Source organism: Ursus americanus, chromosome 8 (genome assembly GCF_024610735.1).
Source record: "Ursus americanus isolate L20-20 chromosome 8, mUrsAme1.1.p, whole genome shotgun sequence".
In the NCBI taxonomy this organism is placed as follows: Eukaryota; Metazoa; Chordata; class Mammalia; order Carnivora; family Ursidae; genus Ursus; species Ursus americanus.
In genome coordinates this window covers 68,183,483-68,197,811 of record NC_142134.1, presented here as the reverse complement: position 1 = coordinate 68,197,811, position 14,329 = coordinate 68,183,483, and the positions used below count along the sequence as shown (strand labels likewise).

Below are 14,329 nucleotides of genomic sequence, written 5' to 3'. Positions count from 1 at the left end.
CAAACACTCTTGCCATCTACTTTCAACCTTTTTGCAGGCTATTTCTGTATTTGCCCCTTCCAAATTTTTGAATCCTTAATTCTAATAAATAACACTTGCCAAATTGAACCCACATACTGTAGGGCAAAGTCATCTGACCTTCCATAGGCAGGGATACCGTAGTTCGATTTGATTTAACGTGTTTTTATTTTTTTAAAGATTTTATTTATTTATTTGACAGAGAGAGAGACAAGCAAGAGAGGGAACACAAGCAGGAGGGGTGGGAGAGGAAGAAGCAGGCTTCCCCCTGACTGGGGAGCCCGATGTGGGGCTAGATCCCAGGACCCTGGGATCATGACATGAGCCGAGGCAGATACTTAACTGACTGAGCCACCCAGGCACCCTGATTTAACATGTTTTTAGGTTGCACATTCTATACTGGATTATTATGAGAGTTATGAAATCAAGCATGACTTTTTAATTATTTATCATGAATTTAGTATTGTCTCAGCTAGTAGGACAGCTATCATGTTGTGTAATTGGCTGATTTTCTTCTCATATGCCAAAAGTTTGAAAAAAAATTTTTTAAATAAATGCAGCATGCAGTTTGACTAATTTTGTAGTATATGTAAATTACCTTGACTTTACTATCTAGGCAGCATAAACTAAGTAAAGCAAATGATACCATTTTTAATGTAATTTGGTGAAAGAAATAGTCCATAATCTGAGTTTGCCTTGGTAAATAAAAAGTGCATTGATAATTTCAAAGTGACATTGTTTTCACTGTGAAAACATTTGTTTCACTATCAAAGTATTTAAAAATTTAGAGATACACCCAACTTAACAGAGTTCTCAGGTGCAAGAGAAAATAGGTAGAGTTAAGAAAATATAACAGGGAAAATTCGAGCAGTTCTACTGTAATTGACAGTTTTACTAGAGCACTTGTTAACAACTGAAGCACTCATTAGCATTTTGCAGTTTTACACATTCCTGATATTTTTCTTAACTTCAAATCCACTTGCAGAATTAGCTAGCATATAGCATGACTGTTGGCTTTAAATTTTGTATGTATACAGTTTTGTACTTTGCAGGCTAACTGATGTGACAGCACTGTCATAGTCTATGTCCAGTAGAAGTATTTAGGACCTAGTACTTTTAAAAAAGTCATCTTGCATCGTAGGTAAGGCCTTTTTTTTATGATAAAGAAGCTTGCTTCAGACCTACTGAAACAGAATATAGGAAGCTTTTTAGTCTCTAAAGGTTAGCAGAAACCTTTTAATTCTTCTGTATTGTAGAAAATAATTTTGTTACGTTTTTACATAAACCTAATTTCAAATATGGAGCTATCACTCTACATAACTACTTTGATGTAGAGAATTAGAAATACATTTACATATTTGGTTCTGAGATCCTTCCAATAGCAGAAATTTGGTATGTAGCCTCCAAATCTCATAAAGAAACTAGCTTTTCTTCTGTCAAGTAATGTAGTTTTGTCTAGAAATGTCACTAAGTAAACAACCCCAGCATCAAAATAAACCACCATCAAAATATATACATAAATCCATAATTCAGCTCTGATTATGTGCTAACACAGAAAAACAAAATAGTATGATTTCTTTCTGACAATATAGGATGAGTAGTCATTTGATATAAAAGAAGTTGTTCATGCAAATGTTGGTCATCCTTATTTTTATTTCCTCATGTTTTTGGGTTATATTTTCTTCAGTTTTCATATTATGATTCCATCATGAAATAAGCACCCAGAAAAAGACATCATAATTTAGCTTCCTACAGAAAGCAGAGAGCCAATTCATTGTTCAGTAGACAAAACAAAGATCTCTATCATGTTCCCTCAGAACAAACATCTCATTTCCTTAGTTATTAGTAGCCATGCTTAGTGGAATCCCTACAGCAGCTTGGATGGTTCCAAAACAAAATAGTGTAAGATAAATTATGTAAAATAAATTTATAGATTCAACTCTACTCGTAGCTCTGTAGGCCATTATTTAGTTCACTAATAATATTGGAGTGCTCTCATATTTGTTTTGGCAGAATTTTCAATTCCATATGTATATCTTGAACAATCTTTAATTGCTATTGAATGAAATAGTGAAATAATTATCTTTAAAAAGCTACAGATATCCATTACATGCACAGAATCAGTTTTTATTAAGAATATGGGTTCATGATAAGAAAATTATTACCTTTTTCTCCCAACTTCTTTCTGTCCCCCCACAAATTTTATTGAGGGATAATTGACAAACACAATTGTATATATCTAAAGTATATGACTTGATAAATGTGTATATTGTGGAGTGATTGTCAAGATCAAGATAATTAATACGTGCATCACCTCACATAATTAACGTAGTTAACTCGTGTGTGTGTGGTGAGAACACTTAAGATGTACTCTCAGTATTGTATTATTAACTATAGTCACCATGCTGTACATTATTAGATCCTCAGAACTTTCTCTTTTTATAACTGCAAATTTATAGGCTTTGACCTATATCTTCCCATTTCCCCATCCCCACAGCTCCTGGCAACCACCATTATATTCTCTGTTTCAGTGAAATTGGCATTTTTTTAAAGATTCCACATACAATTGATAGCATGCAATATTTGTCTTTCTCTGACTTATTTCACATAGCATAATACCCTCCAGGTTCACCTGTGTTTTTGCAAATGAAAGGATTTTCTTTCTTTTTGTGGCTGAATAATGTGTGTGTGCGTGTGTGTATTACATATATGTGTGTGTGTCATATAGGCATATATGTCATATACATATATATATATATATATATATCACATTTTCTTTATCCATTCATCTGTCAAAGGACATTTAAGTTGTTCCCATAAGTTGGCCACTGTGCATAAAGCTGCGGTGAACATAAGGGTACAGACATCTCTTCAAGATACTTATTTCATTTTCTTCAGATATACACCCAAGAGTGAGATTGCTAGGTCATGTGATAGTTCTGTTTTTAATTTTTTGAGGAACTTCTGTACTGTTTTCTGAAGGGACTGCACCAATATACATTCCCGCCAATGCTCAAGGGTTTTCTTTTCTCCACATCTTTGCCAGCATTTGATATCTCTTGTCTTTTTGATAATAGCCATCCTAAAGTTCTGGGGTGACATCTTATTGTGGTTTTGATTTGCATTTCCCTAATGACCAGTAATGTTGAGTACCTTTTCATGTATGTATCGGCCAATTTTATGTCTTCTTTGAAAAAATGGCTAATGCCTTTGCCCATTTTAAATTGGATTATTTGCTATTTTGCTACTGAGTTTTATTAGTTCTTTATATGTTTTAGTATTAACCCTTATGAAATACATGGTTTGTGAATAGTTTCTCCCATTCTGTTGGTTGCCCTTTCAATTTATTTTCTTACATGTTTTTTATTTCTACCTAACTTCACAAAAAAGCTATATATGTAACATATATTATATGTATGTATACACACATATTTTATGTGCTTTTTTGTTGAGATGTGTGATCATTTAAACAGAAAGCTATAATGGCTTTCTTAAGAGAAAGACATAGAAGACTGAATCAAAATTTTACAATATTAGTTAAAAAGAGAAAATAAGTATGGTAAAATTATAAATAAATTGGCAGAAAAGAAATAGTAAAATTTCTAGAGTGGAGATTAAGGTGGTAAGGCAAGAGAGAAACTCCAACTGGTTTCTCTTAAAAAAAAAAAAAATCCAAGGAGTCTGATGAGTATTATTGCAACAAAAGAAGAACATGTGGGAAAATAGCATTTCTCTTTCATGCACTACATACTCAACAAATATTTTTGAGTGCCTACTCTGCATCAGGCATTATGGAAGAAAGGACACACTCCCAGCCTTCAAGATGTTTACAGTACAGAGAATTGAAACCACACAAAGAGAAAATTTGAAAACTATGCGATAAGTAATAAAATACACATAGGGAATACAGAGAAAAGAGTACCTTGGCTTGCCTGGGAGAATCAAGGAATCTCCGGGTATGAGGTTGTGTCTGGCAGGCAGAGAAAATGGTGGCTCTATAAACAGAGGAAAAAGCATGGGGCAAGTCCCAGAAAAGTTAGAGGTAGTATATGTTTGAGAAATTAAAGCAATTTTTGGTTGCTAAACATAAAGTGGAAGGCTGATCTTGAAGAATCACCTTTCCTAATAACAATACTATACAAGGAAGCATTTGGAGCACGCTAGTAGCGTGATGAGATATGTTAGTTAGAAAAATTGCCCTAAGATGAAGTGGAGAATGGTTTGAAGGGAAAGAGTACACTAGGGAAGTGATAGCAACAGTCTGTAGGGTGTGGTGAAGGCGGGCGTAGTAGCAGATAGTGATGGAAGGCAATCCCAGGAAGTGACCCTAAGGACTGTGTTTGATTCCCTAAAAACTTCTACAGAAAAGAAAATGGGGACCCATCAGAAGTAAAATAAGATCTGTGTAGACTTTAACATAAAAATTAAGACAGCTGGTGCATGGTCAAAGTGTTCTTTATTATCAGACAAATCACCAGCATATTTTTTAGGGATTAAGTTATAGATTTATGGTACTATAATCATCTGGAAAGATTGGGTTGAAAATGCATACAGTTCAAATACTACTATTGGCCACAGTGTTACCTCAACTCAAGGAGAAAGATGATGGATAATTTGGACAGTAAATCGAAGCAGAGGAAGAAGGCCAATTGCTATCTACTCATTGAGTAACATTGTTAAACAAGTGATGTGGAAAGATAGTTTGCATAATGTTTTTAAAACTAAAATTATTGCCAAATGGGCAGCTTAGCTCAGTGCCTGACTCAAAGTTAGTGTCCAAAAGGTTTTCATCAATAATGAAAAACAAAACAGAACATTTAACTATTTTTCTTTCTTGAATTGCTAAAGAAAAATTATATATGAAAGCTTAGTGTTATTGACATTATGAATCTATACTCTGTCCCCCTGAAATCAGTGAGCCATGTGGCTAAGCCCATTTTTCCCTCTAAATCTAAACCATGTGATTGTGCGTTTTGAGTGTATCTTTGCATTTGAATATATATCCGTATGAAGACAGCCATGAAAATGTTAACCTTCACTTAGGTCACTGCCTGAATATGAAGTCAGTAAGAACACACACCCTTGTGAGCACGCATACACACACACGCACACACACACACATACACACATTTGTGTCTTGCTTTAAATGCTTAAAGACCAAATGGTAGAAGAATTATTTCTACAGTGAAAACATCAATTGAATTTACCCTCAGGGGCAAGTACCCTAGAATGACATCACAAAAAAATAAAATAAGATTAAGGAAAAGGACAGTGTTCAGGAACAAGTCATCCCAAGGCAGGAATGGCTGATAATCAATTACTATGGACACAATCCTAACGCAGAAATGCTAGCTATATGCAGATGTCCCTCTAGAGACAAATATTCACTCAGCTGCTGAAGATAATTATTAAACTTACAAAGTACTAGAGAGACTACAATTACATAACAGAAATTGTATTTCAGTCTAAAATATCTTTCATCATTTTATATAGATATATGAAGGATTTCAAGGCTTACATTTACTGCTAAAGCTAGAGGTAATAGTCCAGAAATATAAAGTACTTACTTTAGAATTATTATGTAATAGGCTAGAGAATCCCTAATGTCAAAGGAATATAGCTGCTTCCTCCTTTTCAAATGTTGGATTGATGTTACCTATGATGAGAATATTTGGCTACACTGAGCAGTCCAAGATTCAGAAGCTAGGGTCGTTTCACAACCCCTCCCCCCCCCACACCCCATTAAATCTATGTTCTATTCTTTGGCAGCTGTTTTTGCCATTTATGTTAAAAGCAGATGGGGAAAATGCAAAGAACTGTCAGTTTTATTGCCATGTATAATCAACATCTGGGCTGTATGTTACAGATACAATCAATCCAAACTCATACTTTACTGGTGTTGTAAAACCTTTTTGAGTTCCTAAGACAGTTTCCAAATTTGAGAAAATGCTATATATTTTAATCATGTTGATCATGGAAATTACAACATTATATATTTTTTTTCAGCCTCCATGTGAATGATGTATGCATGTATGTGTTTAACATATAATGGCTGGGTTATCTGCAAATCTGTACTGCTAATTTGTTTTAAAATGTGTTTTGGAATACTATATATTTATTTCATACTAGAGTTCAGATCATGTATCAGATTTATTTCTTTATCTAACCTGTGTGCGTGAAACTAATATGTGTTCAGACGTTTAATTATATAGTGCTGCTTATTACATGTGTGATCGCATATATACATGTATATCCCCATATTTTTATTCTTTCCCCCTTTTTCATGCAAGAAAAAAAGCATTTTTTCTACATCTCATAATTTTTTACAAAAAACATATTTTAGAGTAGGTTTTATTTTCCTCATTTTTTGGAAGAAGAAACTGAGACAAGGAAACAAAGTAATTTTTGCAAGGTCCACAGAGTTTATCAGTGGCTGTAAAGCTCATACTTCTAATCACTAACCCATACATTTTTATCTTTTAATCACTAAACCATACATTTTTAATCTTTATGTACACACATATAGAAAACATAATAGCTCTTGGAGAGAGCTGTTTCAGCTTTGGCATGTGGATGTTATTTTGTATGGCTTGTCAACATAATTTAGTTTGAAAAATATTGAAAATAATTCCAGAGAATTGAAGACTAGTGAGCCGGAAGTGTCATTTAAAATAAACTAATATTGTTTAATATCTCGTTAATGGCTTCAGGACTAGTTGGCATTTTTGAATTCCCAGGTTGGACTGTGTTGTCTACTCTACTGATGTAAAGTCTGCTCATTAATAACCAGCATCGGGCCTCTTATGTCACAGAGCTCAAATACACCTGTACATCATTTCCATGTTCTAAGGGTCTATATAGTAGTAGAGCAGAGAGATTCCTTGATAATTTTCCATTTTCTGCAGTCTTTTAGAAAGTGGTATATATCGGTTGCACTTCATTCCCTAGGAACTCTGTAAGTGTGAAGACATGCATGATTTATTTTTTTTAAAGCATTAATTAAAGAACAAGAGAAAAAAGCTGTATGCAAGTGAGGAGGAAGGTTTTTATTGGTTAAACCTATTGTACTTCTGAAATTTTTGATGGGGTAGTTAGAAAATTGTTTCCATGTCTTATGTCATGGAACTTCTAACTAAAATTTCCTTGATTCCATGATTTTGATGAGGTGGTAACAGCAGGTTGGTTTTATATAAAATAAACACACACACACACACACACACACACACACACACAGTGATAAAATGTTTTGGAACTGCTCACATACATTCTGTGGAGAAAAAGGTTCTGACTACTTTTACATGAAAAACATTTCCATATAATACATGGTTGATAGAATGTTCTTCCTCCCTTATTCAGTATTTTAAATATATTTTTACTTTGAAATTCAAAATATTGAATCTTATTTTTATGAAGGACTAACATTTGGAAGGCTCTTAATTATGGTAGATTTTACCCACAGCATGCAAATATATCTTAGCCATGACACTGTCTGTTTTTGTAACCCTGGAATGTTTTTAATTAGATTCTTCATGGAACAGTGGATTCAAATTTGCACTCTATAAAATTCAGCAGATTTTATGCTATTAAAATAGAAGATTAGAGAATAGGAAAGATAGAAAATATACATTTTATTTGCTTCTTTTTTTAACCTTCACCTAAATGCTCTAATATATCTTTCCCTTATGTTTTATAATCTGGTTGAAATACTTTCCCCTCTTTTCTATAGGAGTATGAAGACCATTTGAGATGTGTGTTGCTTGTAGTTTTTAAAATATATCCTAAAGTTCTCATGAACAGAAGGGTCCTAGACAGCTGAGTTTAAAGGAAGTAGATGTTAGTTTATTGTTTGCCCACTGAAGAGGAGAAAATGGACATTTTGAAACATTTTAAAATTTATTGGTTGACATCTGTCAGTGGTAGAATATTTTCCTGCTTGAGAATCTGTTTGAATGAAGGAGGCAATTATGTTTTGCCTTAATGAACTGCTGGTACGGTGCCATAAAAACCAATTAGCTGCTGAGTCAGTGTAAATAACCATATAAACTCTGTTTCGAATACTTTTTTTTTTTTGAACAAAGGTTGGAAGCAAATAGATAAATAAAGAAAAGCAAGCAAATCCATTTTACATGTCATTGTTCAGCTTTCTGTTGCATATGTTATAAATGAAATGGTTTGCAATGTGAAGGTTAAGTCGTGGTACATTGCAAGAGTGAATGATACATGCAACATCACTATATTATGTTGGAGTTATTATTTTTTCATGAAAATTTAACACTATTTCATCATGATTTGTCTTTGTTTTATACCTTTCTGCGCATGCATTTTCTAAAAAGTATGTAGCCTCACTTATATATCATTTGTTTGCTTTAGTAGGAATATTTATCAAAGACATAAACTGTAGATTAGACACATATATTTAGTTGTCATGCTAAAATGTATTTGAGTGCCATTAGAACAATTAGTGATCATTGTAAGTGTTCTGGATGGAGAGATTTTAGAATAATAAATGAATTTTAAAATTTCTAAGGAAACTCTTCAGTTAAATTAGATGATAGAATTATGTTATTGATATATCAGTACTGAATATATCATTTTTAAAGAACTTATTGAACAAATTAGTCAGAAGTGTAACTGTAAAATTAGCCACTTTATCAATAAAACTTCCATGAGGGTATAAACCTGTTTGCGTCCGATCACCATTGAATTCCATTCATAGAGTATGTGCTGCACAGGTGAAGTACAGAGGGTGAATGAATGAATGAATGATTACTGGTTTTCTGTTTTCAAGAACTTGAAATGATATTTATGAAAAGTAATCATATAAATTAGTTTTGTATTACTGTAGCATTGAAAAAAATCTACTAGACACTAAGAATTTTAATTTTTTCTTATCATAGCTTTGTATTATTTTGACCAGATCTTTAACAAAATGAAAGGGTGTTTCATTGCCCTGGATTCGAAGAAAGTCCTCCAGTCAATAGTGTTGCGTCTTTAGCTTGCTTTCACTGTATTTTCATCAATTACATTTTAAGCTTCTTAAGATCTAACAAGAATGGATTACAGCAAAAAAAAAAAAAAAGTGTCTCTAAACCATCAATTTATAACATTCTAATCAAAAGTGTAACAGTGAAATGATTTAAATGCCCTTTGTTATATTTAAAGCTTTTGAAAAAAGTACCCTTTCTCAAGACTTAGATAAATAATCCAGATGCCAAATCCATATTTTCTTCATACGATTTATTTCTTGTCTTCCGGGGCAAATCTGCCCCTTAGGAGCCAACAAACCTGGTGGAGGAGAGATATGTGAAAAATGACTAGAATACAATGAGATAGAGCAGAGGCACAGAGAAGAGGATGCCCTTGGGTATATAGAGAAAGATACAAGTAACCATACCTGAGAAAATCAAGTAAGGCTTTAGAAGGAGGCCATGCTTCAGTCATCTTAAAATAGCTGAACAGTATGATTCATAACGTAAAATTACTACTAATCTAAATGGGCTAATAATAGGGAATGATGAAGGAACTGTGGTCCATTTTGATAATGAGATGTTATAAAGACATTAAAAATAACATCTTCCAAAATATTTAATGATATTAGGAAAACTGTATGATACGATGTTTGATATGAGGTGTACAACTCAGAATTCTCTATATAATACGACTTAGATAAAATAAATACTCATACCAAAAGGACCCCTAAAACTCACTGGTCTGAGTGGTGCATTATGAGCAGTTTGAATTTTCTTCCTCACATATTTTGTAAATAAACTTGAATTTATTTTGAATGTGAACAAAATAATTTCTGCTTTTTGGAGGGAGAGAATCATAACTAGTGTTGCCAATTATAGAGAAAGGCTTTTACCTTTTGTGTGAGAGAGGAAGGGATAGTAACTTGGGGAATAACTGGATGTAGAGGATTAGAAAGCAAATCCAGAAATTGAGAAAAAAGGCAAGTAGAGAACCAGAGACATACGGTGCTATATCCATGGAAGAAGTATTGTTCCCGATGTCAAATGCTACAATGTGTTCAAGAGTGATGTTATCTGAGGAGTCCCATTGCATATAGAGATAAGGAGGTCAGGGTGAACCCTGTGGCTATTGAAGAAAGCCTGGAACTGTGAGAAGGACTTTGGAATTGGATAAGACCAAAATTTAGGCTTTTCTGTTTAACCTTCTGGGGATATTTTGTTTTGACTTGCTGTTCATTAAGTGTACGTGTTCAGGTATTACTAACATTCAGTAAAATTGAATCAATGTATATGACACAATATAGTCAATATACATATATAGTTATTGTATTTATACATAAATATATAAATATGCCAATAAAATATTTATACCTGTCTATATATTTGTATATATATTTTTTAATCCAGGCAGGAAAGTGAAGCTCATGTGTTTTAACAGAGGGATTTAATGTGAGGAATGAATTCAGCAGCTGTGAAGGTGACACAGAGAATAGAAAGGTGCCTCCCCCTCCAGGGCTACAAAGATCTAAGAAGAAAAGGATATTATGCAAAGTCAGGAGGTGGCCCCAGAAGGAACTAAAATTAGGAAGGAGATCTGGGGGTGGGGGGGGCGGTGCTGGGGACATCCCCTGAGGCAGAGGAGGGGAGGATATCCCGGCTTCTGGGCTCATCTTCCCTTCAGTCTCCACTAGTGCCTCGCATTGGCCAAATTCCACCAAAGCCAAAGTGAGCCTGGGGTATATGGTTCCCAGGAGTCAGCCTCTGGGGTACAAAGAGAAAAGGGGAGGGGGATGGGAAATGTTTATCATGATGTTCACGTGGATAGAAATGAAGCTGAGAAGCAACATTTTTTGATGGATAAAATATTTACCAAAACACTTAGTGAAATCTGTTTTTTTGTGTTTTTCATAACTAAGTGGGAAAAATTGTGTCTTTCTCCAATAACAGAACCAGAGAGTAGAATTATTTTCAACGCTGATGTCAGTGCATGATAAAAACACTTGTGTTTGAATGCACTTTACTACAGTGGTTTTTATACGAGATAGTCAGAGTCCAGACAGTCTTACTGAAAATACCTATGATACTTAACGGTTTCGGAATTTAAGATTTACCTCTTAAGAAGCTGCAAAATTAATTTTCTGAGTATAACAGCTTTTTTTCAACCTATAATACGCTTTCTGTAGAGGAAATAAAAGGTTTATAAAATTTGATATTCAACAGTAATTTCTTTTGTGAAAGAGTTACAATTATCTCTAAAACATTTTGTACATCTCTTCAGTGTTACTACATATTTCTCTTTCTGATATAGAGGTTATTAAAATGTACTCTGAAGTTAGTTTCTTACAGGTGCTTTCTCTTTTATACAAAGTCCAGACTTAAATATAAATGTTCCTGTAATGCCTAAAATTCAGGCAATTTTTATTCATTGTAAAATTGCCTTGTTTTTATTCCCAATCTTGCTGCACAGTTAGGGCACAGCATTATTAATTTTAGTAGTCATTTTTGAGAAAAAAAGAATCACTCATGAAGACCATCAACTTTCCTTCTTGACATGAATCCTGGGTTTGAATTAAACATCCCCAAGAGCTCACGTTTCCATTTAAAAATTGAATTTTTTCATTGCAGACGTTTGGAACAGAACTCAATCAAGGTCATCCCTCCTGGAGCTTTCTCACCATATAAAAAGCTTAGAAGAATGTGAGTGAATAATATTCTGGAATATATGTAATTTAAAAAATTATATAGGTCATGACCAGGCAGACATTCACTTATGTATGAATATTTGAGTGTTTGACAGCTTAAATATTAAGTGATGTGACTATCTGATTGCTAGTTGTATGATACCATAATGTTAAAAGCTAAACTATGTAATATTTTAAAGTTCTCTGAAATTTAACATATTGATTCACACCCATGTGAATGTATGTGATCAATAGAGTATGCAGTCAAATCTTAGATGTTCTATTTTCAAAAATAGGACATGGCATCTCTTATAATAATTTCAGAAAAGAGCCAATAATTGATTTAAAAGTCTGATTTTTTAAAAATTGAAGATGCTTCAGATGTTTTATGTTGCAGATTTTATACGTGTATTGATAGGTGCAAAATCGACGCATAAAGGCAGTAAATAGCTTTCTCCTGCTGTAAATCCTCCCTGACATTCTATTTAATTTAATCTAACCCTATTTCTTTTTTTTTTAAATGGCATAATGGATTTTATTTTTATGTTATGTTAGTCACCATATAGTACTTCATTAGTTTTTGATGTAGTGTTCCATGATTCATTGTTTGCGTATAACACCCTAACTCTATTTCTTATCTTAGTGACCTGAGTAATAATCAGATCTCTGAACTAGCACCAGACGCTTTCCAAGGACTACGCTCTCTGAATTCACTGTAAGTATTGACACATCACTGAAGGGAAGCAGAATACACAACTAATAATGGCTCCATTTTTAAAAAATATCTGAATTTAAGAAAAATTATTTAAGTTTTATGAATTATTAATAATATTAATTATTATCAGTCTTAATGAATTTCATCATTTTTCTGGAGGGCTGCTACCTGTCACTAAAATCAGCCTTCAATAAAATCAGCCCATTTTTAGGGGTATATATTTTAGGATTTGATAGTTTTGCTATTTAGAGAGCAAGAGAAAGAGCCTCTTTATTATTCTATATTGATATTATTGACAGTTTTTCTGTTTCTGAAATAAAGGGAAAATGTTTATTTTGGAGCACTCTGGTCATTGTTGTATTTATATTCCTCAAGCCAGTAGCCACTCTCTGGGGACAGTATTAGTCCCCTTTGGAATGACATTCAGTGAAGTCTTACAGAGAACAGTTGAAGATGCCCAGTGAGGGGCCCCCTTGACTCCCTGCTTCATCTCCTTAAGATTTCCCTGAAAGAATCAGCTTTACTCTCTCAAAGAACAGAGATAATACAGTATGACAGCTTTTTAATATCAAAAGGATTTGCAGGCAGATAACCACATAAATTAAAGTGATTGTAAAATAAATGGATAAAGGCTGTTATTCTTCCAAATTTGTGAAAAATCTTCAGAAGGCCACCAAGTAAGGTAAACTGTATTTCAGATTTTAACTTTAAAGTTTGAACATGGAGGATGGCATGTATTTTTCTAAGAGTATGAGCTTAGAGAAGGGTTCTTATCATTATAAATGATGGCAGAGCTCTTGAGAATTTCAGAATTCAATAGTGGCCCATGGGAGTTCCTCGATACCCATGTGTGAGGCCCAGATAAACTCCTGATAAACTCCTGGGGTTTATGTAACATGTCACACTCACTCATACATCGGGAGAATTCGTCTGGGTGCATGGCTATTCAGGTTGCTCTTCCGGTCTGCTCAGAAAACTACAGTTTTCTTTGAAGAAAGAAATTGAAATACTATCACTTCACCTGCAGTATCTACTTAGGTTCGTTTTTGTTTGTTATTGATGTTGCCTTTTTTTTTTTTTTTTTTGAGAGAGAGAGAAAGAGAGAGAGAGAGAGAGAGAGAATGGGTGGGGGGCAGGGGAGAGAGTTGCGGGCAGACTCCTCACTGAGCATGGAGCCTGAGGCGGGGCTTGAGATCGTAACCCTGCGATCAAGAGGCGGACGCTTAACCGAGACATCCAGGCCCCCTTCTTGTTGATGTTGCTTTAACTAGAGGAAGTTCAAGACCAGAGGAACAGTTGTTGGCGGAAAATGCAGAGTGCAGACCGGTATTGCTCTTAGGATGGGCTGTCAGATTCTAAAATAACAAAGTTTAATGTAAAACTCAGTTAAATTACTCAAATTGTCCATGAAGTACTGTGTATGCCATTCTGGACAGTAATATTGTCCAAAGTAAATATAGACAACATTCCAGCCACACAGAAGGACAGAACAAAAGTCAAGTCATTGTACCCATGCCTGGTCCAACTATCTGTGCCTCAAAGAAAACCAGAAAATGTCCAAAGAGAGAAATGGTTGGAGAAATACTATTTGTATCTGTTTGCTTGCAGTTTACTATTGAGCTCTATTGCCTTAATGTTAATTAACACTTTCTGATTGTGAGAATTAAAATAAATGATAAAAAGAAATAATAAGATAAAATAAGTAATAAATAGAACATGTAATGTATTGTTTCCATATTTATTATATTATAGATTATATTTAGCATATATAACACATTATATTTATTAACTACTATGTTATGTATTTTCTATTATATATTGCACATTATTGATATAGTAATATATTAATACTATGTATTATATTTATTAATAAACACATAGTTACAACTAATTATATTATCAATTATTATATACCTACCCATCTAACTATAATAGACTCATAGCAA

The 14,329-nt window shown here is 33.7% G+C and overlaps 1 protein-coding gene across 4 annotated transcripts in view; it reads left to right on the top strand.

The window, feature by feature from the left end:
- Positions 1–14,329, top strand: part of SLIT2 (slit guidance ligand 2) — a 343,502-nt gene that overhangs the window by 231,825 nt on the left and 97,348 nt on the right. For all 4 annotated transcript variants that reach the window (XM_087864252.1, XM_045771455.2, XM_087864254.1 and 1 more), the window contains 2 exons: positions 11,613–11,684; positions 12,312–12,383. In XM_087864252.1, coding sequence (XP_087720378.1) covers positions 11,613–11,684; positions 12,312–12,383 — 144 coding nt within the window. The remainder of the gene's footprint in view (positions 1–11,612; positions 11,685–12,311; positions 12,384–14,329) is intronic.